The sequence below is a fragment of the Linepithema humile genome, chromosome 1, assembly GCF_040581485.1.
Source record: "Linepithema humile isolate Giens D197 chromosome 1, Lhum_UNIL_v1.0, whole genome shotgun sequence".
Lineage (NCBI taxonomy): Eukaryota > Metazoa > Arthropoda > Insecta > Hymenoptera > Formicidae > Linepithema > Linepithema humile.
The window spans coordinates 45102740-45130087 of NC_090128.1; the positions used below are offsets into that span (position 1 = coordinate 45102740).

The 27348-nt window shown below is 35.6% G+C and overlaps 2 protein-coding genes across 5 annotated transcripts; one reads left to right on the forward strand and one right to left on the reverse strand.

The window, feature by feature from the left end:
• The first annotated feature begins 243 nt into the window (after positions 1 to 243).
• LOC105669092 (N(G),N(G)-dimethylarginine dimethylaminohydrolase 1) lies at positions 244 to 5633 on the forward strand. 3 transcript variants are annotated; one of them, XM_067359012.1, is made up of 7 exons: positions 244 to 628; positions 833 to 935; positions 1048 to 1145; positions 1919 to 1975; positions 2760 to 2855; positions 3236 to 3359; positions 5396 to 5633. In XM_067359012.1, the coding sequence occupies exons 1-7, from the start codon at positions 371 to 373 to the stop codon at positions 5401 to 5403; spliced, it is 744 nt and encodes a 247-aa protein (XP_067215113.1). In that variant the 5' UTR covers positions 244 to 370; the 3' UTR covers positions 5404 to 5633. The 3 variants fall into 3 exon arrangements, with proteins under 3 accessions (XP_067215113.1, XP_067215109.1, XP_012217268.1); XM_067359008.1 differs by lacking the exon at positions 5396 to 5633 and having other exon boundaries at positions 3236 to 5086; XM_012361845.2 differs by lacking the exons at positions 1919 to 1975; positions 5396 to 5633 and having other exon boundaries at positions 245 to 628; positions 3236 to 5086.
• Ncc69 (sodium chloride cotransporter 69) lies at positions 5084 to 26960 on the reverse strand. 2 transcript variants are annotated; one of them, XM_067358897.1, is made up of 19 exons: positions 26484 to 26960; positions 25947 to 26035; positions 19414 to 19890; positions 11603 to 11762; positions 11442 to 11537; positions 10914 to 11108; positions 10557 to 10733; positions 10291 to 10430; positions 9723 to 10010; positions 9300 to 9525; positions 9102 to 9223; positions 8873 to 9008; positions 8557 to 8768; positions 7492 to 7733; positions 7266 to 7414; positions 6865 to 7186; positions 6644 to 6798; positions 6454 to 6562; positions 5084 to 6377 (listed from the first exon to the last, which is right to left on the reverse strand). In XM_067358897.1, exons 3-19 carry the CDS (start codon positions 19678 to 19680, stop codon positions 6242 to 6244), a joined length of 3132 nt encoding a protein of 1043 aa, XP_067214998.1. In that variant the 5' UTR covers positions 19681 to 19890; positions 25947 to 26035; positions 26484 to 26960; the 3' UTR covers positions 5084 to 6241. The 2 variants fall into 2 exon arrangements, with proteins under 2 accessions (XP_067214998.1, XP_012217293.1); XM_012361870.2 differs by lacking the exon at positions 25947 to 26035.
• Between the last annotated feature and the right edge of the window lie 388 nt (positions 26961 to 27348).

Here is a 27348-nt window from a genome sequence, read left to right on the forward strand (position 1 = left end):
TAACTCTTGTAAAACCCGTTTCGTAGTTTCTAAGACCATACGGCTTTTTTAAAATAATTATTGTAACAAAATTCTAATATACAATTACAAATAATAGTGCTATTTTTGTTATATCTTTTATAAATCAAAATTTACGCAACTTATCAATATTACAAATTATTTTAATTTATACAAAAAGTTATTGTCATTGTAAACAGCTCTTTAACTCACCGCGAAACATCCCTAGCGACATGCTGCTTCTTAAAATCCTAGAAGCTCTGATTGGTAAACCTGATCGTCAATCTCGTCATTTCGCGTCAAACGTCAAATTTCATCCGTGCGCCGCTTTTTCGCGCTTTTAACTCAAGCGAGAATTCGTGCATCATTAAATATGCCGTTGCACCGGTACACGCACGCGATCCTGTGCAGGATCCCTTTATCGTTGCGTACGCGAGGCGAAGTGACATTGGATGAGGCTAGAACGCAGCATCTGGCCCTGGCACAACTTTTGCGTGAGCTTGACATCGACGTCGTCGAGATGCCGCCCGACGAGAACTCGCCACTTTGCGTTTTTGTCGAGGACATCGCCGTCGTCTGCAACGGCATCGCTCTGATCGCTCGACCGAGTGAGCCGTCACGTCTCAAAGAGGTATACTTAAAACCTTATTGAAATCAGATTCAACTTGAAACTGACAATAGGAAATTAATAGAATGTAATGATAATTGTAAAATTATTAAATTTATTAAAATTATTAAGAAATGTAAATATTGATAGATGACTGAAAGATTTAATCAATATTTCAACTGTATTGATGAATTCAATTAATAAGATTCATGTTTTATTTCTTTTCAGCTTGATACTATTAGAGCTGTTTTGAAGAAAGAATTAGAGATACCTCTTATAGAGATAAGTGACAAGAATGCTCGATTAGATGGTGGAGATGTTCTTTTCACTGGTAAATTTTATTCTATAATGTGTTATATTTTTCACTCATGTTTTACTCATAAATAATACAGCTTCTTAAAATTGTACCATTTGTTAATGAATAAATATATGCTTTATTATAGGTAGAGAATTTTTTGTTGGGCTGTCGCATTTTACAAATGAAGCAGGAGCGAGAGCCGTTGCGGCAGCATTTCCAGAATATCCATGTGTACCCATCAAGGTAATGTAAATCCATGAGTCATTTAAGTTAACAAATTTACATTATCTGAAATCTGAAAACTGATATTTTGTGTTAGACATAAAACAATTACAAATTTCTCATAATTCACTGAACATATATCGCATGTATCAATGTCTCATTAGAATGTCTTGAATAGTCAATGTTAGAGTCATCATGACATGTACTCAATATGTGTACCACTTTGTGCATAAAAATGACTTATAAATATGTTCCAATTTTAAAACATATTTTACCTGTAATCTTCTTCTACATTTATACTTGTCATCCTTTGTCTTACAAGGTATTATCTTATAAGTCTTATCAAAATTTCATTGGGTATTGCTTTGCAATATAATTTATGCACTCCTTTTTAAGGATATTTTACATTTCACATCTCAATTGCATCATATACAGAATATTTTATTGTGAATAGCTGTTTTACAGATAAATTTAGAATTAAAAAATGCAATTATTTGTTATATCAATTTTTGTAATTTTTCTTAGTATCAAATTCATTCTTTATAATAATAAACTTTATTTTTAAATTCATCCATCAATGATGAAACATTTTGTATATCAGTAATATAAATACATGCATGTGTGATCCATGAGTAACAACAACAATTTTATGTGTATCTATTCACAATACATTTCATATTTATAGAACATATATACGTCAGAAAAACATAAAAATATACGTTTCGGATCTGCTTCAAGCCTTGATAAAGAGAATATCATGCTCACTCATCTTACTTTTCTACTGTTCATTTAAGGTGGGTGATGGTGGTGAAGAGGTGATAGTGGAGAGTCTTACCTCAGCTCCTCTTCAGGTTTGGGTGCACTAAACTGACTCTCTTAATATTTCATTAATTTAAAAAGAAAGAAGGAGAATAATTTTTCTCACAAGTTAGAAAAGCAAAGTTGCACGATTTTAAGGAATATTCTTTTCTTATATAATAATATATTTCGGAATTTTATAAACCGCTTTAAAATCAAAAGACAAATTACACAAGTTCCAGCTTAGCACTCGAACTGTGCACTTGAACAATACCGCAGATATATTCACTCACCTTAGCATGCATCATATACATAAAGACACTCGCGATTTCACTTAATTTTAAACAAAATATTTAATGTTCTCATTTTGTTTCAATTATTGTTGTACGAATGTTATATTATTGATGAATTGAATATGAGTACAGTATATGCACTTGTTAGAGAGAGAGAGAGATTATACACTTGCACATTTTTGTATATTACATAAAAAACTATGCATGATTTATTGACACATTAAAAACCATCATCATAAACATCATAATGCATTAAAACAAAAATTGTATTAGTAAATATTTTACATATTTAAATAAACATCATAAGAGAGCATTTTATCATAAGATTCATTAATTAAAAGAAAAGAAAATTTATAAAGTAGTTTGTAGTTGTTGGAAGTTTATGTGGAAGTGAATATATGATTTAACAATAGGAATAGGACGTATGAAATATGATGGTGAAATGACTATGCATTAAATATACAGTGCATCACAATACTTGTTTAATGATTATTTTCTTGCAAAATTCTTTCTGCATAGTAATTCATGATATTCATCTGTTTAGGTGGCTGAATCCAAACGCTTGAAATCACTCGTTACAATGGCTGGCCCAGATGTTATATGTGTAGGATCTGGAAAAGAATCTCAGGAAGTTCTCAAGGTTAGTCTTTATATATTAATTTAAAATAGTGAGTTCTTAATATAAAACAATGACATATAAGCAATTTAATTATCAGCTTAAACATATTTTCTAAAAATTAGGAGATTTTATGGTTTTTAATAAGAAATAATTCCTTATATCTTTTAAGCACTTTACTACATTTATAAAATTTCAAATTTATAGAGTAATTTTATTTTAATTTAAAAAATAAACTTTTGTGCTGATTTTAATTCGAACCATATTAAATTGAATCGATAATTTTGACATTGTTCCAAAAGATTCATAATATATATTTTCCACATATTTGGAATAAAGATTTTCCTAAAACAGGAATATTGTATAAAAATTTCCCATTTTTATTTCTCTGACTCGAAACACAGAGAATCGAACGGGAGGCAACGTACAGTTACCAAACATTGACTGTGCCTGAGGACGTAGCCGCCAATGTGCTCTACGTAAACGGCACGCTCATTCATCGATCGGAAGACGAGATCCCGCAGTCGAGTAAGGTTTTCGCAGAGAAAGTTGAGTTTCCGACTAGATCGCTACGTATGTCCGAATTGGCAAAAGTTAGCTCCGGTTTGTCCTCCTGTTGCCTGTTGGTGCGCAGACCGCGACACATCCGTAGTATTTAAACGAAAAAAGAGAATGAGATCTACGTTGCAATCTAATCGCGATCTATGCCACCAGTGATATCCACGAATGCAAAACGTAAAATCGAGTTTATCGAATCTGTGGAGAAATACGATGCAATGCATGACAATGACGATACGTCATCCTGACATTTTAATAAGTATTTTTTAACTAATTTAAAGAGTTATTGTATTATTTCATATCTTTCAAGAGAGAGATTCAGTATTTGAAAAGATATAATATATATATACACATATATAATTTTTATATATTTAGAATACAGAAATAATATATTCAAATTTTATATTATTACATATATTATATTGCATTTTTATCTATGCTTTTTGCAAAAAAATCTTTAGACTTGCTATTTATTTAAACTTTTTGTTTTTATATGTAATTTTTATTTTTTGGCTGCAATTAGATATTTATTTAGACGACTTCGTAAGTATTTTCTTGCATTTATTTATTTTTGCAATATATGCAGTTTTCTTTCCTATGATATCCCAAAAATTATAATATAATGTAAGACACATTTACATTTCATAATCTTCGTATAATGAAACATTACAAAGCACATACCATAATACAGCACAAATTCAATTTTATATGAGGAGTTGGAATATTGACTTTTATAGCAATGAATTTTCAATCAAAATTAACTTGTAATTCCAATTATAATTAAGAATGCACAATAGATCATTAGTAATCCGCAAAATTTATACTATTAGGGAAGATATAATAGATATCAGTATTCTGACTCCTGCAATGCATTCGTAACTAGTCGAAAACGTGTTCACATTGAAACATTCAAATAAATATCTCTCTATCATCTAATAATGTATCGTAAAGTTATCGATATATAAAAGCACTGATAGTTGTTATGATGAAACTATGTTATAACAAAGTTAGGTAATTAAATGTTTAAACAGAAATTGGCATAAAACTCCTATATACTAAAATTTGTATGTTTAACATACAAGATAATGCAACATGTTTGATGAATACTTACAATTAGATATTCAATTGCGATATTCAATAAAATAGTATTGCAACATTTAAAAAGGTGCGATATAGGATTGCAATATATCTTGATATATAAACGTTGATATGACAATTTAGCATTTGTACAACAATAATGACATTTAAGTAACCTTATAGCGTGTCTTTATGATGCTTTTACAATTTTCTGTATGTATTTGTTTTACTTTAAACATTGACATTTACTTTTTATACTATTTTTCATGATAAAACTTAGTGCTCATTTAACAAATATTGCCAAGATTATAAAATATACATATATATATATAAAAATAGATAAATCTTTTAGTCCAGTTGTGTAGTATTTACAAAATCCATAGAAATTATGTTCCATATTCAAAGATTGTCAAAGACCATAAATCCATATAGAAATATAGAACTTTTTATGAAAAAATGTGTACATCTGGTCTCCTTCAATATATCAAATAAGGTACAATTTCCCAAATTATGTATAAAAATATTCCCCTTAGAAAGCTTTTAAACATTTCTGTATGTAAGGTACAAATATTTAAGATAAACAGATGACATGACAAACAATAAAATAATACTACAGATTATAGTTGTCATTTTTATAATCATTTACTATAAGTATTTATAAAGTATAATTTTTACAATAAACTGTCGAAATTCCTTCAAAATGGAAGAGTATCCTATTAAATGAGTTATTTAAAAAAATAGTAGTCTCCACTCTATAATGTGACTGAATGTTTTCAGGACATTGCTTATTTTAGGCACACATTCTTCAATAATACTTCACTCTCATTTTTCCACACATAATAATAGACATATATTTGTCATTGGAGCGTTATATATGTCACTGGAGATGTTTTAATTGTCATAATGGTCAATTTTCTCTGTGTGTACAGATGATTAAGGCTCCTGGTCCCGCAGCCGTGAACTCCGCGTTGACAGTAGCGACATAATTGTGGTAGGAATAAAAACCTAGTCGAATTTACCCAGTCGATTTATCGTATAAATAAATAGTGTAACAGTTTGACCTAATCAATTGATTCGATAAAAGTAAATTACTGAATAACATACAAAATGTTAATTTATAATTTAAAAATTTGTTTACAAAAAAATAAACGCGATAAATACAGAATATATATAGCTTAGTACCGTTACCGACATGTCCATATGACAGAAATTCTTATGCAGCGTCTTAGGTGGAGAATCGATGAACTATTAGGCGTGAAAAAATGACATGTTGACTACCCAATTTATTCTTGCGTGCCATTTCATTAATATTCGTTAAATGTTAGTACTGTGATATGTGACGTGTTCATGAAACCTGTAAAATTATCCGAAAACTAAGATTAGCAGGGAAAGCCCAACGTAGAAGGAGAATTTTCTACTCATACAGACAGCTGTCAACCGTGTGTTTTCTCGCATAATTAGGCTTCGTTTCACTGTTGATTTAACGATTGTTTATAACCTGTCAAGGAAAAAGCATAGTTTTCGGACAATTTTACAGGTGTCTTAAAGCGATCCAGAGTGTTACTTTGTTAAATTATCATTTTATTTAGAAATGGCACGCAAGAATTCTCGGCGTGTCATTTCTCGCTTCTGACGTCACGAATCTAATATGGCTGCGGTGACTACCCAGGAGCCTTAAGTCTTTCTTTTTGTAATACTGCGGTACACCGTTGTTGTCGCTAATCGTGAGGCGTATTCTCACATAAAAAACTTTTCCATCTGTTTCTTCATCATCACTATGAATAAAATGTTAAAACCGACGTGTGATTGCCCCGAACCAGTAAGAATGGCGGCATGTCGCGCGTGAGCGTCTCTAGCCATGCCATGTATAGGGGCGCGGACACGGCACCTTTCCGAGGCATCGGCAGAGTCCTATAAATCCATTAACAACAACATTAACGATCTATTCTCAGTATAACAAAACATGTGATATAAATGCGCAACTTACATAACGATCAGGTTGGCTTCCATAGAATTTTCAAGTAATAATTCACGCAAACGGAGATGTCTATTGGTCTTCTCTTTCATCGCCATAAGTTCCGAATCTTTAATAATATCTATAATATAAAAGATTATGATTAGATTATAATTGTTGCGCGTATAAATATTTAACAAAAGATTAACGCTTCGTTCATCACCGTCGTCTGCATTTTTCGAATCCGCCGATTCCTGGAAGTCAGTTATTAACGAGTCGAAGAACGTCTTCGTGCTAGCTTGTGCTGGCTTTGAGATGTCCGGTATAACTTTCAGAGCGGAATAGTCTATCCGGAATTTTGAGAGAAGACTCGCCATACTGTGGAAAGTGAATATTAATTATCGAAGATCAACATTGCGAAAGTCATTGTCGGAAGAGGCTTACTTTCTTTGCTCGTACTCCAATTCAGAATTCTTATTTGCCAGAGCGAACACCCTCAATCTGCAATTAGACCAATTGCGCCTTGTGCTGATTATGTAGGGCAATAAAAGCGTCAAGCCACCGTCGTCGTATAACCACCATACATCAATAGTGCCCTTCTTATGCTTCTTTTGAAACTTTGTCACTACATTAAGTATATTCGTGATTGGCACTATATTTGGCCGGTTCTCGCGTTGCTCCTCGGACGGATTGGGATATTCGTTAATCGCCTTCGAACGTCTAGGCGCAGGACTACCGGGTATCGATATGTCAGACGTGCTACTAGCTGCAATGATCATTACTCATTGTTAAACTTTCCAGAAAAAGGAAACGATCACGAGAAAGATAAGATGTAGCTTTTTAACCTTGGCTGAGCTGTGAAAAGCTTTGATTGCCCGGTATCGATGTAGGCGCGAGTCTCCTTTGATCTTCAACATCTCCAATGATTCCACTGCAATCTAAGCCTTCTTGGAGCCGCAGAAGTGCCACTGCTATGTGCATATCAAGAGCTTTGCTGCGAGAAAAAAATTATTAAAGCTTTATAGCCTTTGTAAAATTACGATACGACACAAGTAGTGCGCAACGACTTACTGCATAACGTTGAAGTACATATTCAAATTCTCCCGTGAACAGGTGGCCCAGTCTTGCTTGTAACCCATCAGCAGGATGTTGGGTCTCATTTTGCCAAGTCCAGCGGCTTGCAGGAGAGAAGTAGCACCGTCCTGGAAACTCGCGCCGTCCACCAAAGAATAAAATGCCTTGATTTTATTTGCTCTGAACCAGGAGTTACAATTCTGTGTCATGTTGTTGCGTGTCTTGTATGATATAGGCGTCTGAAGCACACGAATACGTATACATTAAAACATTCTGTCAAATAAATGGCTTAAGGCTCCTGGTCCCGCAGCCGTGAACTCCGCGTTGACAGTAGCGACATAATTGTGGTAGGAATAAAAACCTAGTCGAATTTACCCAGTCGATTTATCGTATAAATAAATAGTGTAACAGTTTGACCTAATCAATTGATTCGATAAAAGTAAATTACTGAATAACATACAAAATGTTAATTTATAATTTAAAAATTTGTTTACAAAAAAATAAACGCGATAAATACAGAATATATATAGCTTAGTACCGTTACCGACATGTCCATATGACAGAAATTCTCTTATGCAGCGTCTTAGGTGGAGAATCGATGAACTATTAGGCGTGAAAAAATGACATGTTGACTACCCAATTTATTCTTGCGTGCCATTTCATTAATATTCGTTAAATGTTAGTACTGTGATATGTGACGTGTTCATGAAACCTGTAAAATTATCCGAAAACTAAGATTAGCAGGGAAAGCCCAACGTAGAAGGAGAATTTTCTACTCATACAGACAGCTGTCAACCGTGTGTTTTCTCGCATAATTAGGCTTCGTTTCACTGTTGATTTAACAATTGTTTATAACCTGTCAAGGAAAAAGCATAGTTTTCGGACAATTTTACAGGTGTCTTAAAGCGATCCAGAGTGTTACTTTGTTAAATTATCATTTTATTTAGAAATGGCACGCAAGAATTCTCGGCGTGTCATTTCTCGCTTCTGACGTCACGAATCTAATATGGCTGCGGTGACTACCCAGGAGCCTTAAGTTAATGAGAACGAAACGAGCGATACCTCAATGATATGACCGCAAATGAATAAACTTTGATGCTTCGTGATATGATGTGCAAAGTCAACCAGCGAGGATCTCGCATTAGGCGCGCCGGTGAGAACCAAGAGTTGCGGTCTGTAATTTTTCACGTGGTCCTCCACACGATCTAATTGCTGCACTGCTGTCAACGCGTTGTTGTAGGTCTGCGCTTGTGTAGTTGAACCCCAATTGACATCTATAACATATTAATTGATGAGAACGGTGTATCGTGAAACGCAAATGACGTAATGTTTTTTTCCGACGCTTAGATAAAAATAAATAAAGGCCTATTGAAATTACCGGGCTTTCTATATGAAACCACTAAATACAGCGCTAAAACTACGCATAACGTTATTAGAGCCGTCCACCATGAGATCAGAAACATCACAGCCACGCAAAGGATAGCGCCAGCAAGACTGAGCCACATGTTGTAATACTAAAAAAAAGTAGCAACGATTATTGCCAGACAACAAGAATATAACATATGAAAACATAATAATGCTGTAAATGTATCATCATATTATCGTACCTTGAATGTTGGCCGCCATCCGATTGGTTTAGCAAGAGAAGCATGGAAGGTACTGAAATTAATGAGAGTGTAAGCTGCCAAAAAGAAGTTCGAAATCAGTGGCGCGATCGCGTTCAATTCACCTGAAAAAAAAATCGATTTATATATTTCTGAACGAAACAATTTCTCGGTAAAATTATTGATTTTTTTATCACTTACCGATCAAAATAAAACCGACGGCAATGATGAAAGTGAGAAAATAACCACGGATTGGCTCTTTATCCTTCTTTCCGCTGAACCACGCGATTCCCGGATATAACTTATCGAGACAAAGCGCTTGGAATACTTTCGGCGCTGAGACCAGCGATGCTAAGGCACTTGAAATTGTTGCAGCGAAGCAGCCGGCATAAATGATGGGACCGAAGGCGGAAACCAATTGAATTACCTACAATAGTCGTTAACATCATTCGCCTATTTCAATTTTTGCCTTCAATTTTATTTTTTAACACTCAATATCTGCTATATCTTGCTGCTATAAATTTTTATATATCACTCATCATTGATTCAATTATTTCAATAAATTGATTTTAATTAAAATCCTCAGAAATGAATTAATAATTATTAATAAGTATATAAACACACCTCGAAGCTGTTGTGGCTTCCGTATTTACATCCTGAGGTACAATTAAAAGCCGTTCCATATATCCAGGTGCGATTAACAACTGTACTATTTTCGATTGCGGTGTCATTGCTTATATCAAGTATCGACAGACCCGGAAAAGAACCATTGTACGTCTCCCATAAATCATTAACATTGCCAGACGCGTCTCGTATAACGGTACCTCCGACCATAATCGCCATCAGCAGATATGACAGCGATGTCAGAAGAATTGCCAATAGCGTGCCTTTCGGTATCGCTGATTGCGGATCCTACAAAAATCAAAATAAGATTTTTAAGCATTTCAGCGGCATTTTGCAGTCATTATAATAAGGAAGGAATTCTCGCTAATTTTTCGGGACGATTAAACACGAAGCGCAAATTTCTTTATTATTTATCTTGTAAGAAAATAACTTTTACACTTTAAAGAAAGCCATTCTTGAATGAACATACAAATTAACGAGTAGTTAAATAAATGATAATTACATTCTATAAAGTACCGAGTCAAGGATTAATAAATATAAATATTTCCTATATAAAGTACTAAATCACCTTCAAGTCACCGGATATATTCGCACCTGCCAGGATGCCTGTCGCCGCTGGGAAGAAAATGGCCAAGACTGAAAAGAAATTGTGTTGCACGCCCTCGCTGTATCGGTAGTTCGGATAAAAATTCTCCTTGAAGAGTTTAGCTGCGCATCACGAATAAATCACAAAATTAATATATGTATAAATAATTCTGTCTGTTAATAATGATAATAATTCGCAAAGCAGTATCGGAAAAAAGTACGCCATGAAAAATATTAATACGACATTACTATTGTATCCAATGAATCCTTTAGCTTTCTCCTCTGTGCCTTTAGGACCCACGAAGGTGCCGATCATGAAATCGACGATAGCCAAGAGAAGGATTATCAGTAAAAATATTTGAGCCTTTGCCTCCCATTCCAGGCCGATTATCACAATTATCAGCAGCACAACTATCGTTATACAGCCTGCAAATTCAATACAAACGTTATTGACATTACACTCGATGTAATTTAAAAAGCACGAGTTAGAAATGTATAATAGAATATCGTGTAATACTTATATAAATAATTTTTACATGCAGTAGAAAATAAATATACAAATTTCTCAGAATTTGAGTGATTTAAATGGCGCGAGCGCTTACAGACCTATGATTCTGATATCTGTTGTCGCACAATCGACTATGCAAGCCTCGAAATAAGAACTGAGAAAATCCACCATGCTCTCGCAGAATCCAACCACGTACATGGAACAGGCGACAGCGTTCGCTAGGGAAAATATGAGACCTATGGAACCGCCAAACTCGGGTCCCAATGATCTGGAAATCATGTAATAAGTTCCACCTGCGGAAAATAAAAGAACAAGATGATGTGCACGCTTCAATCGATCATGTTAGCCGCTGTCGCGTCGATAATCCGTCAAAACGATTTACATATGTGCAAACAATTATTAATTAACACGTTACATTATTTGTCGCACAAAGAAATTAATAAGGCGATCATCAGCTTTAATCATCTTTCTTTCTTCTTGCAAACTTTTAACTTAAGATATACAGTATGATTCATTTTCTCTTCGCTCCGTCTGTCTTTCTCTAAATTGATTTAATTCTAATCCCGATGTAAAAAATCTCCAACAAAATTTAATCTTCATTCTTTAGCTAGCGTTATATTGCATACCTCCTTTAATGAGACCATTCGTGCTGATTGCTGACATCGACAAGGACGTGATCGTCGTGACTACTGTTGTTGTGAGAATCAATAAAATAGCTTGGCCTGGAACGATATCAACAACATTAGAATGCCAGGAATTTAATTAATACCGACGACGGGACACTCACCTACACCGGTCTGCGCTACGACCCAGGAAAGCCGCAGGAAGAGCATCACCCCCCAGATATTGAGGAGACATCGCATCAAAACTCCTTGGATCCATCCGAATTTCACCCTGGTCGTCGTGGATTTCAAATGCGGAACGTTTAACGTATGTGAGCCCGAGCCCTGAAAATAATCGTTCGATAAACCAAGTGGTTGAAGAGCAGTTTTATTCCGCAAGTTATATATAGACTTATTCAAAATCATGGTATGTCTTTCGGACACGATGATCGACACTGTCAAAATTTTTGTAGTTCTTTAATTATAACGAATGTTAATACAAAAGCCACTTTCGTAGAAAGTGACTTTGTTAATAAGTCTCTCTCTTTCTCTTCTTCCTTTTGACTTTTAATTGTCTAAGTCGCTTCCGCTTCGCATAGTTACATGTTTTCGCGATGCGAACGTGCGACAATCTACAGAGCTGACAATGCAGTGAAATGCAAGAGGGTGCAACTAATTGCAACTAATTGCAGTCGCGGCAAAAGAACGCAATAAATAACACACTGAAATTAAATGTGCAAAAATTATAATATACTAATTGTAATATATTTTTTAAAATAAAATTTTAATTAAATTTTTACGAAATTCTTCTCTCTCTCTTTCTCTCTTACACATTTAATTTCAGTGTGTTGTTTATTGCGTTCTTTTTCCGCGACTGCAATTAGTTGCACCCTCCTTGCATTTCACTGCATTGTCAGCTCTGTAGATTGTCGCACGTTCGCATCGCGAAAACGTGTAACTATGCGAAGCGGAAGCAGCTTAGACAATTAAAAGTCAAAAGGAAAAAGAAAAAAAGAGGGACTTATTAACAAAGTTTCTTCAAGAAATCTCGGGAAATGCTGCAACTCGTGTACGATGAAGAGATCGCAGATCTTTGCCATGCAAATCGCATATCGCGTAATCGCGCCCATAAAAGATCCGGATGCGATTTGCTCGTAATTATGCGAGGAATTATGCTCCGCCGTGTCGTCGGGATGATGTCTTCATCAATCCCGATGGGTAATTGACGTACGGAAAGGCTCCAAGGACGGCGCTCTAAACGGATCCGAACGATTTCTTGCGATAAGACGGCAGCGTTTAGGTGCAATCTCGCGCACTGGCGAGACGCATAATAATGCATTTACGCGATCTCGCATTCTCGCGAAGCAATTGGGAGAGCCGGTAGGATCCGCGCCGGCAGATTAGCATATAAATTAAGATTTAAAGACGGTCATCGAAGGTGATTCTGATCTAGAGAAAGGGTCGCCAATGAAGTCTAACGATTTATGTAACCGAGTCTCACGTCGCCGGCGACTCACGTCCGCGACGACATCCACGTGATGTCGAGAAATTTTTCGTGAATTGCACGCGAGCATGCAAGGTCGTTCAATGAAAAAAAAAATTGGATATTCTCGATTGCTCATTTGAAAAATGTGAACGTTTCGCTCTTTGTGTTTTCTTGAAAAATATTACTTTATTATGTTTGAGTCAATGATTAATGATTTCCGGACGAAGTGGCCTTCGCTGAAAGTTTCGCGGAAGTCTCAAAACTGGTGAATAATCGAACTGAAATATTTAAAATGTCAACGCAATTAAAATTAATGTGACAATTCTGAAGAATTGTTCAACAATGTACATTGTCAGATGAGTAATTAATAGCAAGCAATTGAATGTGATCAATTTTTAATTGCTTTCAAATCGATTTTGATTGGATTGCAGCTTATCTCTCCAATGCTTTATGTGGCTCTCTTCTGGACGAACAATTAATTCATTCTATGATTTATCGTTACATCTTCTAATTGCCTTGTCTTGAATTTAATAATTGCAGAATTATCTATGCGCATTTCCACAGACCAGAACCTATTCTGCACTACTTTGCCTTCTGCTTTCGAAAAGTCGCCAATTTCCTTAATTTTTTATCGTGATGTAATGAATAAAAATATATAAATTTTTCTCTAATAATTATTATTATTCTCTAATAATAATTAAAATTAGCTTTAATTATTAAGATTTTTATTGAAAATTTTATGAACAATTTTACATGAAGCTGCCGTGATTCATTTATGTGCTTTGCGAAGGATTTTTTTGAAAGCTTTGCGAAAACTACATCCGAAATCTTTTCCAGAGCGCATCTGGCACGAATCAAGCATATCTAGACACGCATAAATCATACGATCGTAAATAGTTTACGACCGTATGACACAGAAGAAGAATAAAGATCCTTTATAAAGGAAAGTCTGTTCTCGCATACTTTTTAGTATGCATTCATACATATTCTCTGCTACATACAACACGAGTATAATCAAATAATATCCACGCCTATTTCTCAGGAGGCCCGCGATTTATTCAGAGCACTTTGCTGGATTCGTTGATACTAACATATCAAGCTATAAGTGCTATTACGTGCGAGAAGCCACGTAATAGATAATTCTGAATAAATCGGGATACGTTTGTGGAAAAGTCTTGATTAGGTGTTGCTGTGATCGAGAACTGAACTGATGAGATGGATCTTCGTTCCAAGTGCTCTAGGTATTTCGTAAAGGTGGAAGGTTTTATTGAAGGAAAAAAGTTTTATTGAAGCGAAAAGGTTTTATTGAAGAGAAAGTGCACGTTATGCACAGTAGTTAGGCTAATCTACGTTTTTTTACAATTATAAAAGGGTCATTTCTTTAAAGTCCGGAAGGAATAAAGAGAAAAATGGTTTGAAAGTCCGAATAAAAAAGGTAATTTAAGGAACAAGAAAGTTGCGGCACGTAACAGTGCGCGATTGAACTGACTGATTCATAAAATCATGGATCGCAGAGAGTTAATTTTGAAAAAACGATTTACAAGAAACATTTCCGATAATTTTTCAGAGATTTATAGTAAAACAAAACAAAATTTTTTACGTTTGCAGATTTTGATAAATTATAATCATAGGTTTCTTTTATCAAGTTAGAAATGTTAAATATTAGTTTTATTTACGTTTTTGTTGATTCGCCAACCTAATTATTTTCCGCGTTTTCGAAAGTCATTTAATATTAAATGAGATTAAATTAGGATTTTTTTACGACATATTTGCGATATCTCTTGTAATACAACGCAAAGTCAATATAAATGTATTACGTACCACAATACATTCTTAAGTGGATGAAGTAGTATTAAGAATAAATTTCATGTGCAAATAGCGGTGTAAGTGATGTTTGCATGAAGACAAAAAGCTATTCACGTCTTACATTTAGCGTCAAATGCGACTGTTTGATTTTAAGCCGCGAGATAATATTGTATTTTCACGCAACGCAAATCAAACTGAGAATCAGACAATTTTAATACTAAATGTCAAGTGTGAATACAGATCGATTGGCTAATGAATATAAAATTACAAAAATGTTACTTATCGTTACTTTGTACTCAAGGTTCTTTATTCAATTTAATTTATATCAAATTTTTATCAACACGCCACATTTCTGTAGCAAAATATTAGATAACCAAAAAATATCGTGTGCTTTTCTTAAATTTAATTTAATACAAAAAGTCGCATAAACTTTTTTTGTTACTTGATATATCTGAACGCTTCTGTAAGCGATGCGTCATTTTTTCGACAGGGGTTTATTAAATTCTTACCTTTGCAATTAACACTTAAGTCCAATTTAATCATTGGTACACGAATTTAATTAATTAACTCTTTTTTTCATCTGTATTATATAGAGCTACGCTCCAGAAAGAGATAAGAAATCGCTAATTATAGTCAATTAATAGGATCAGACTGACCCAAAAAGTCGCGTCATATGACAAGACATGTGAGAGAAATGCTCAATTATCAACAGTCTAGTTACGGCCAGAACTCGTGATGTGAACTCGTTTGTCTAATTATCGCGATAGTCATCGATGCAACACATGACAAACGAGTTCGCTTAATCTCCCGAGTGTGAGATATTTCTGGATTAATTTCGCGGGTAAGAATTACGTTGTCTTAATGACGCACACGAGCTGATGAGACTGTCTTGGCGATATTTGTCATCATCTCGAGCAACCGAGTTTAATTGCCCGGGCAAACGTGAGGGTCTCCGCGTTGACCCAACCGTTACGGGCTATATGGAAGGATCGTACGATTTCATATGCGTATACCGTAATCTTCGTCTGAAAAACTTCCTCGCTCACATATATGACTAATGGCGCAACATTTGTTGCATAGATAATTCGACTTAACACGTTGAGGCGCAACGCGCTTTCTATACATTATTCGCATTACCTCAGCGCGATGTAAATGTATTCACGATTTTGTTTATTTTATTATTTATGCAGTTGCAGTATACTTTTGCAATTAAAATGTTGAGCGCAAATTTTTCCTTTTTTCTTAGCTACGTTAACATGTACTTCGTTGATTATTCCGAACGTAACTTAATTTAAATATTAAAATATTGTTAATACTTTTTATTATATTAAAAGATATATAGACTACGCACAAAAATTAGAGGAGCACTTGAAAACCTGCAAATTTTGTCGATTTTTAAAAGGTTGCATCTCAGCTTCCAGAGATCGCAGGATAATTTTTCTGCGTGCGTTTTGAAGGGTGAAACCTCTACTTTAAAGCAGGTAGCGTTAGAGTCCTGGAAAGTTCCCGACTTTAAAACTGATGTGGTGATATTTTTCGCCTCGTCCTTGCTTTGCCCGTGGAAGGCTACAAAGTCATGAAATTTCCAGGACTCTAACATTACCTGCTTTTGATCTTCACAAAAAAAGACAGTTTAATGGGACGGAAAATATCTCTTAAGCCATTTTAAAGTAGAAGCTTCACCCTTCAAAATGCACGCAAAAAAATTATCCTGCGATCTGTGAAAGCTGAGATACAGCCTCTTAAAAATCGACAAAATTTGCAGGTTTTAAAGTGCTCCCCCAATTTTTGTGCGTAGTGTATTTTCAGTTACATTAAAAGTAATAAAATATTTCGACCTTTTTTACAGAATTCTAGATATTTTGCAATTTTAGTATCACATGCTTTCCGATCGCTTTCGCGTAACTTATTGGCACAGAAAGTTTCACCGATATTTATGCTATACAGGGTACGCGCCGTGATCTACGTGACGCTTTTTCTAAATTTGTTTAAATATACACTAATTCTCCGTGACCTGATATGCAATCGTGTCATTCCTTCACGTAAACGATTAATGCCGGTCGTGTGGTTTTATCCCCTTTCTCTTTAGCCACAAGTCCTTCTCGTATGCGCCGTCCAAATTGCCTTAAAATTGCGTTGTATAAAATCTATGAAGTATTATTGGCAGTAAAAAAAGCTTCATGTCCGCCGCCGTTATGTTCGATTGAATTTTTTATGTCAAGAAGCCCGTATGTTTTCTGCCAATTACGTAACATGGAAATCACGCGAAATAGCGAAATAAAAATATTTAAAAAATTTAGTTCCCAAAGTTTAAACATATGTATGATATTTATAAAATATGAAAAAGATTTGTTGATTATTCTAATGTTCAAATTGTAGATTATATTTGTAAATACTATTTTTTTCTCGAGATATTCATAAAATATTTATCGCGACAAGAATGCAGTCTTCATAACAAGATATCATTTACAAATGTTCACGAATATCAGGCAAATTCGCACGTTATTCTCGTCAGCGTCTGCAAGATTTTAACTGCTGAGCAAACAAAAATTTTCCTGCGAGTGATGTCCGGTGGAAATGAAACCGAGCGTGACCAAAAAACTCGATGACACGATCGTATTCGAAGTATCAAGGACAATCGGTATTCACTTCACGCTTGGATAACGATTTTGTCGTCTCGGGCCAATGCGTAACTGAAAACGCATACTGTGTGCAGAAAAGCAATGAGTCATTTCACTATCCGCATTAATTTACTTAAAAATGCGATACGCGTATAATTGCAATCGTTGCGACATCAGAAAGCAATATTTTCAATTAAATTTCTCGTAAGATCCAAATTATTTAATTCAAAAAGTATTAATGCGTTAATTATTGAAAAATCGCGAAGTAGATTTAAAAAAACTGTGAAAAAAATTTAATAAATTATTTAAAACAATATTTATTAGAAAATTGAGTAATTGTGTAAAAGCAGAAGTGATATTTGCTTGAATTTAATTGTCTACACTGTTGCGATTAGTGTTATATGCCATAAATTTGGCACGATTCTCCTAGAAATACAGACTACGCACTTAAAATTACTCATTGCAAATATTTGACGTCGCGTTTTACCAGTGTTACACCGTTTGATAACGGTAATAATCTGGTGACGTAAAATTGTGTCATCGTCGACACATTGTCACGTACGGCAATAAAGATTCAATGGCACGTTCCATATTCATATTTGCGGTATCACGCTTCCGATTCCATTCAACGGAAAAAACAAGTTTTTCGCCGGCTTGCGCCGACGAAAGAAAGCGTCAGACGCTAGACGAAACCTCGATGCCACATTTGTATTTAACCGCGGGTTAATTGCACAATTAACAATCTGTGCAACCGTTAGCAATGATTTACGACTCATTCGAGCGAGTATAATTAATACCGCGTGTTTGGCTCGCTGAAAAAGCACGTGCTGCGCTATCGTATTGCGCGCTGTACGCGTTATTCGCACTGGCCACCTCAGGAAAAAATATGTATATCAATGATAACGTAGTTCAATGAACGTAAAATTTTCTGTAGCGTAAAATTTCGCATCGCGATTAAATACAAATAAACAAAAATTAACGATTGGGGAGAAAATCTGTTTTGTCGCCGGTACGCGCTTTATTGGTGCACTTTGGTACACGTGTGCCTATCGCAGAAACATATTTGAGTGCAATCTTACGCGACGCATACCAGACTGCAGCCCGCATACGGCTTGTTTAAATTTAGATTAATTCTACGGGTGCGAACGAGGCCGCGCGTAGATAACGGATGAAAAAGTGAGAAGCGGGTGAATGTCAGTGTACGCGTGCGATGTGTCTGCCACGCAAGAATCCGCACCACGTATTTATAATCAAGGATTCACAGTCAATAGAGACTCGCGTTTATCCGATATCGATGAGCGTGTACGCGCATCAATTTTTTTGCAGCGCCGTTTTTCCACGTACGATTTCTTATATTTCTTGTTTTGTGACCGAATGATTGTTCCGAGAAGCCCATTATGCAATTCGACACGTGTCGCTATCAACATGACGAATTTTTATCTCGAGAAATCTTTATACGTAAAAAAAAAAGTATCGATTTTTACGCGTTGATAAGTGAACAAATATAAACGCGCATGACACACAGTTTGCGGATTTTCCTCGTGATGTATCACTTATTACCATTATAGAATTTGGACTTATCAGCGTGCCTCGCATTTTATTATTGTGTCGCAACCATGTGGAATATTAAAGTTTCGCACTCGTGTGCAAATTTGCATTGCGACGTCATCAGATTATCATATAAAATGTCGTATCAAAGAATTACGAACGATGTAAATAAAATTCTAAACCGATATCGTGATCATTTTATGCTGTAGTCGTATGACTTTGTTGCAAATATTTATTTCCTTGGTAGATTAACTCAGTTTTCATAAGCAGTTATTACATAAAATCAAAATATTGCATAAACTGATGTGTAAAGTTCAATTAATAAAATTTTTACTTTCTCATCAGAAATGCAGTATCACGGAAAATCACCTTCAATAATCGAGCAATCGCAAATTATGTCTATTAATTTTATTCAAAATTTAACTGAAATTTGAAATAAATTTCCCACATCGCACGGCGCTATTCAAGTTGTCTCAAACATGTCTTGCTGAAGAGACTCGCAAATAATATTGCCTTCGGAGAAGTCATTACTCACCTTGTTGAGGAGAGTGGGATTGTGCAACTCGTCCAAGGAAGGTCTATGGGCCGCCTGGATGCTCATGATGTTCCTGTAATTGTCTAGCCTCGGCAAGGCTTCCCTGGTCATGTGCCTGAGGGACTTCTTTGTTTCCTGCTCGCCCAAGAGACTGGCGCGACCTTCGAGACTGTCGACCCGATTCACGTGGAATCTGGTTCTCCTCAGAGGATTTAGCTCCACCGACTCAGAGTCGGTATCGCCATTTATCCCGTTTTCGTGTGCCATGTTTCTGCTTCTTGTTACTACTTCTTCGTGAACTCCTTTTCTTTCCACTCGTACGGCGGCTTGAGAACCGAGTGCGATTTGATGACTCGACGATCGAGTGGCTGGTTATACAATAGCCGATCAAACGACAATCTAATTTCTCTCCGGTTTCCTCTTCAGGAATTTATTGATTCGTTAAAGTGGTTATTCGATAACACCAGCCGCGGGCACCTGTCGATAATCAATATTCAAATATATTATATCTGTCCTTTTATTAGAAAAGTATAGACATAGTTTTTAAATATTTTAAATTTCAAAATATTTTCGAGAAATAATCGAAGTACTAAGCGTTTTGTTAAGTAAAGAATGTCCTAAGTTATGATTCTTAAAATATACATCCTAATTTATAAAACTTTACAACTGTGTATATGATATTTTAGAATGTATACTTTAAATATTAGTCAAATAACAGTTATGCGAAAATATTTCGTTTATTATAAAACACAGCAATTTAGTCACATTAGATTAACGTAATGATTCATCAGGTTAATCAAGTGTGCCCTGAACTCATAAAACGCTTGTTTACATTAATTGCATCTATATTTGAATAGCCTGCGCGTCACAAAAATCAATTAAAATTATGATTATAATTTAATTGATTTTGATGATTAGAATTTTTCTGAGAAGTTTCCGTTATGCCGGTATTTTTACTTTCGACAAATGGATTTTTTCTTCGTCCAAGAGAGAAATTCTAGGAAACTTATAAGAGGTTCAAGGTAAAATACGCTATAAGGAGATAGACTTTGTTGGCCTTGTCCACTCGGCAGCAATTAAGTAACGAGCACCTCGTGGGTGTGCCAATTATGAAATTACCCTTACCCCGTAACGTCGCGGCGATTATCTCTGCTCCCGTTAATGTACGATTTATCTAATAACCAAATAAGCTGCGCCTTTATGCGCAATTTTCCGCATCCGCGACACATCGCTCTGTTTCCACGCGGATGCACTTAAAGGCACGCGTGTGACGGCGTTTTCCGGCACCGGCGGTTGGTTTCCTAGCGAATCATTGTCACCGTCACAATTATAAAGCCAATAACTCGTTGTCCTTAATTAATAAAAGGATTTACGGTGTATGCACTTTTCGCATAAACGCCGAGAGTATAATCCTGAATTTATTACAAATATAAAGTTATTATTATTATTTTAAGCGAACGTCGGAAATTTTTATATGCTTTGAGAAAAAAATGTAATTATAAAGAAACTATGCAACTATGCAATTATAAGAAATATAATTTCTTCTTTGTTTCGAACCGTTGCAAAACTTCGGAAAATTATTTCTATTTTTATATGTTATTTAAATTCTATATTTTTGAAACGCGTACGCTACAATTAATTATATGTCAATTAAATTGATTATACGTCTTTTCTAAAATTAGACTTTGTATACACGTTATACCTTCAGATAAATAAATACATACTGTTCGCTGCAAATTACACCATTGCGATGCGCGAGATCGACTGATGCCGATTGGTGTAATACGACGCGGTCGCTGTGATGTACGTATTCCGATAGAAAGGTAATTACACGCGAGTGTGGCTAATTAATTCGACAGGTTGCCGGTGACATCTCAATTTAACCTGTCTGTATGTTTCGTGAAAGATCGATGCGTGAACGTCAATGTAATCTCTTCCATTGCGCGATTATTTGCGCCGCGCTAGCGGATTGGCCGTGAATGTCGCTGGCTTAATTAACAGCTAAGCAAACGGTGCGATCTATAAAACGTGCGTATTTACGCACGCGAGATCGAACTGTTTGCCTTCGTCGATGGCGCCTTTTTATTAGCGCAGTCGAACGAGCGGATGCGGAATATTGTCGGGAGCGCGTTTTAAGGCCGCCGCGGCGCCCGCGAGACGCAAGCGGCGAGATAAATCGTCGGCAGTTAGGCGATTTATTTGGCGGATTGCATCGACGCAATCTACATATCGCGATGCAGCGTCCAAAGGTGAACTTTGATCTGGGCGAGTAAAAAAAAAACGCGAACGTAAAACTTGGATGTCATCTGAGAGATATAAAAAATAATTTTAAAAAAATTTTAATATTTACAATTAAATTATGAAAATATATAGAACAAATGTGTGTAAATATAGAATAAAAGCACGCGATCACATTATTTGTATGAAACATCCGACACAACCGACAGCAAAGTAATCGAGACAACTCTTTTTTTAACAACTCTGAAGATAAACCCAATGTTTAATGAATGAATTTATTTGCTGAAGACAAAAATATCGCTAGCTGGAATTAAAAGAAGAATAAATATTGGACATCAGATGTTTCGAAAGTTGTTACCAGAAAAGTGTTTCCAATTTTTTCGACGCCGACAATACAATTTTATAAATATCACCTCTTCAATAAACGTCATCTGGTTTACTTTGGCTTCTATAACAAGCGCGAGATAAGTGTGACTCCAAAATTCGCAAGCTTATAGATTTAATGACAAGTAGATTCTTTCTGCAATTCGGATGATTATTGGAAAGCGTTAAAATAATTCCACGGCGAGATGTAGACGTGACGAAATTATTCTATCAACGTATACTTACAATCGCGGACGGTCGGCGATAAAATATGCCAATCATTAAGCCGCGCCGTCGTATATTCGAATATATTACGAGTCGTATCCGTAATTTTCAAATCATGTGATTTTACGGCAAATCACGGCAAATAATTTTCAAATCATCATCTAAGAATACGACAGCGCGTGAAGAATATCTAATACCGTCGCATTTCTTAAGAACATGCGCATTGATCAATTGTAGGAAAACGTTCAGCAACAGATTCAGCAATTTTATTCGAAAGAAAAGCCTTATAAATTAATAGCATCAATTTCAATAACAGCGATTAACTGGCGTTACTTGTATCGCTTCCGATATTATTTTACTATCTTAATTCAATATTTTTTAGTAAAAAAATATCGTTCAGCGCTGCGCGTCGATGACCAATTTTTATCCTGTGAATGTACGAAGGGCTTAAATAGAACCGAATCTGATGAAGAGTGGTTTAAACCGGTTTACACTCGAATTCAAATCCATGCTTGATTGATGGGAATCTTTATTAAACTGTTTGAGAACGCACTCTCATTCTGAATCTGCCACTATGTGAACCGGGTTTGGTTTTGAATAAACCAGTTTGAGGACTCGAACTGGGTGTAAATTATTCAACGATAAATCACAACAATGTAACGGTTCGTTAACCGCTACTTTAGTCATTATTAACGTAAAATCTATACGTGTGCTATAAAAAAGCAGCTGCCAAAGAAAAACGAAAAATTCTTTAAATTAAGTCCTGAACTTGGAATCTGCAATTATTCGATTTTATTTTATTTTATTGTAACGACATTGGCAAAAAATTATTGCTTGAATGTTCTTAGCAGACTTCGATGGAACTGCTGTGTTCCAACTTATCTGAGAAAAATGTAATGCACACCGGCGCTACGCTATTTTCAGCCACAATCTGCAAGTAAAACAATCATTCAGTGCAATTGGAATTACAAACTTTCATGTAAGACAACTTTGATGAGAAGATAGCTAGGTATGTGGCTCCAATACATGCATGTCTATCTTTTTTTTTCCTTTTTTTTTAAGGAAGCATTCGTTGCGAGCAGCAAAGCGTTACGAGCATCATCAGCCAGCGATGCTTGGCTACTGAAATTTCCGAGAGAAGTGGTTTTATTGACTAACCTGTTCGTAACCAATTATACGATTTGTAATAAAATATGCTAAAATATTATCTTGATACTTGGTAAGTGTCAATAATGTATTGATACTAAAATTAGTCAGAATACTTCAAATCTTTGCGCAGAAACTATTTTTATCGTAAAATTGTATTATTTTACATTGCAAATAATTCATATGAAAAAATAAAGTATTTTAAAATTCATTAAATTACAAATTATTTCTTGTCGTAATTTAAGCATGATTAAACTTAAATATAACTTGTGCGAGCGACCAAAATCAAAATTTGACACGCGTAAGTTGAGATAAGCGCATTTTACAATGTCGCAACAAATTATCCGTTAGTATATCGAATTTGTTTACGTAACTGCTCCAAAATCTGTACCGCTTCCAAATGATCAAATAAATATCATTTAAGCCTCCTTGTATATCTTAATTTTAATTTTTTTAATTTAATTATAATTTTAATTTTAAAAAAGTATCTATTATCTTTACTAATTAATTATTATCAACATAAATATCGTTTTATTCTTATAAAAGTAATAAAATTTTAATTTCAAATGAATTAACAATCACGATTCGGATTATATCTTTGCCAAGAATAAATCGAATGCAAATTATTCCAAGAATCAACTTCTATTCAAGAATATCTCTCTGAAGACAACCAGTTATTTAAAAGACTAGATTCACGTTTTAACATTGATGTGATCGTCTATTCTAATCGCGAGGTCTAAACTGTAACGATGACAAATAATCGGCTTTGGAGTTTCGAAAGACTTCGAGGAAACATCGAGGGTTTCCCCTCGAGCGAGAAAAAGAAAGAAATATAGACATTCAAGGAACTCGACGGAATTCGCTCTACTCGCGGCCACCGCCGTCGCCGCTTTTTGCTTCCTGTCACAGCATTTCCCACTAAATGAGATAAGAATCGCACTTATCTGAGCGATTCGACCGCGAAATCTCCAGTAGCGATTGCTCTAAACATTGACGTCAGAATAAATTCTGATGTCAATGGCTCCAAAAGCTGATCGAGTTCTTGCTGCCAGATTAATCATTCATATCGAATTTATACGTAAAAAATGTTAAAGAATTTTAATAACTTTTAAAATTCAAAATTAATTTTTTTACAAGTATAAATCGTATCTCTCTAGAAATTTTCGGAATAAAATTTATCTTTTCTGGGGAAAGTTTACGTGAACATAAATAGAAAGAGTTGTAACAGATTCTAGCACCGTTAAAAATTCCACCATGGCTGAAAAAGATGTAACATCATGAATAGCTATGAATAGCTGTAGCGAAGAAAATTTATACGGGACACGAGTTCCACGAAAGCTGAACAAAACGTTGAATCTTTTCTCGAAACTCCAAAACGGCTACATTTAGTTCTAAATACGACGTTGACCTGAGAAAAAATATAGAGAACATGTGTACGGATGTGAGAAATCACATTCTATAGGACGAAACCAGAGGATCCTGCCGATCATGTTTACCCTTTCATCTCGCCGTCAATTACCATTCGCTTCGAAAATTCACGATCGCCGTAGCCAGAACCGGCGCCTTCGGATTTCGCCTCTATAATCGAAGGTCGATGTCCTATTTTACACAGCGACTTTGCAGCCTTTCGCTCCGCTCTTTGAATTTCGCCTTTAAACGAAGGCCGGGTTGCTCTCTTATTAAGACTTTGCAAACTTATGCTTTACTTTCTGATTTTGTCCTCTGCAATCGAAGGTTGCGCCCTGTTTCCTAAAGCGAGTTTTTTGCATACTGCTCCGTTCTTTTTATTTCGTTTTAAAGACATGAAGAACCGAGAATGATGAATGAGGTAACTTCGCGGAACAGACAAGATTTTCATTTTTTTTATAATTTGTGTCAGAATAAATAGGAGAAAAAAACTATCAGAAGAAATAAAGTTCTTAAATTTCTTTAAAAAATAAATTAGCATGAATTTTTACGAAAGTCTTAAGCGTATTTTGCAGTTTTATATTTTGTCTCAGATTTATTCCAAATAAAAATTGACCGATGAGAAAAAAAATGATAAAAATGCAAAGAGTGGACTCGCTTCTCGGACAAAGAAAAAATTAATACTCTTCCTAAAATTTCGTTAAGTAAAAGTTGAAAGACCAGACGAAGTGTGCATGATAGAGAGACAAGGCGATGAATCATGCGTAAAGCCGCTTTGCGGAACAGAGGATACAGAAAAGGCGGACGAACTTCAAAAATCACCGGCGCGCTTAGCAACGCCGCCCGATCGCGAACAGTGCTGCGGCCTTTATAGCAAATGCAAGCGCGTTTCCACGCAAGGCCGCTGCAAGGTTACGGTAAAAGGCATCGTCATTTTGCAATGGGAAAACAATGCGGTAATTGAAGTGGTACGTAGTAAACGGTGAGTTAAAAATCCGCTTAAAGTTTTCAATGGAAGATTGCTATCTATCCTACAAAATATGCATGTTTTTTTTCCCGGAGTTGTCAATCCATTCCTGATCAATAAACATTGGAATTAATGTAGCGAGTGCGCTTGTTCGTCTTTTCATTCAAATATATAATCTTTTACTTACGAGTGCAATTATCGATTATGCAATTATCAATTTTTTACGCAGCGCTAATTCTAACTGAGTGAATTCTCCACCGTCATCTCTACGACACACTAAAAAAAAAGAAAAAAAAAATAAATCGATAAAACTACAGCAAGAATGAAGTTCTCTATATGCAAAAGATTCTCATCTTAACCCTTTCAGAGGTCTCTGAAAAGGGTCGACCGGCCCTGCTTCCACGCGTTCGCTCTCGCACGCGACCGGCTTGTTTGGTCGTGGACGGCGCGCCCGCCTCGGCGAAAACCGAGGGGCCGCATTCTCGCCGCGTGTTCGATGCTAAAAATGTGACTATCCGGATTGCTCATCCGTCCTGTGTCATCTCGTAACGACGCGAGCGTAGCCAAGCGTAAAGATCGCGCGAAATCGCGATAAAAAAGATTAGAACGAAGAATCGAATAACTGTATGTTTGTCGTACATTCAATCGAAGCTGACATTCGCGTTTCACGCTGAATAAAATTCGCAGCGTTGACGTTGAAAATATCAATATTTTGGTTGCTCACCTCTTTGTTCAGTAAACTAACGAAGTCCTGCAGGAGCAAGAGATCCAAATGTCAAAGCATCTGCTTTCCCATAACCCTGCACCCTGCATAAAAATGTTTATTCCGCCACTATCCGCTCTAATAATATCGTCCTGTTCGTCTGTCTTATCCTGTCAGCGAGCTTTTCGAAAACGCGGCCATCGCGCCGAAATCACGGGATGCCGGCTGACAGCTTTTCTAGCTCAAGTCTTCCTTTTTCTCCTTTACACCGGCTGGTCAATGTGTACGAATCGGTGTGTATTGATATTGTGTGTCGGACGTCGTGAGCACGTGTTGATCGACTTGTATTCACTATTGACTGCAGGGACTTGGCACGCGGTACTTCGCACTGTCTTAGCGCGTCCGAATCACATGAAATCGTGATTCCTACTGACGGGGCCGTTGCACAAACCCCCTTTACTTACGCCCGGCTCGCTCAAAGCATGAGCGCGGACCGGCGGACCGGCACACGCATCAACGCAACGTAACGCCGCGATGCAATGCCGTGCCGCGCGCACCGCTCACCCTGTTTGCAATTGCAACAACAATTGCAATTGGAACATATAATATGTGCTTTTTAATACATTAGTAAATAGCAATTTGCAATTTGTACGAAATTATAATAATACTTTTGGCGTAAAATTAGAGGTGAATATATAGGCGACAAAAATAAACAAGAAAGAAAACTAAGACGATCGTAATTTGCAAGAAAACGAAATTAGGACATTTAAGTTATTATTTTTTTCTTATCAAAATTATTTTATCTAATTCTTTTATTGTTAATTAATAAAGAATAACATTTCATATTTTTTGTTAAATTTTAGTAAAGAAAAAATCATCTAAATTT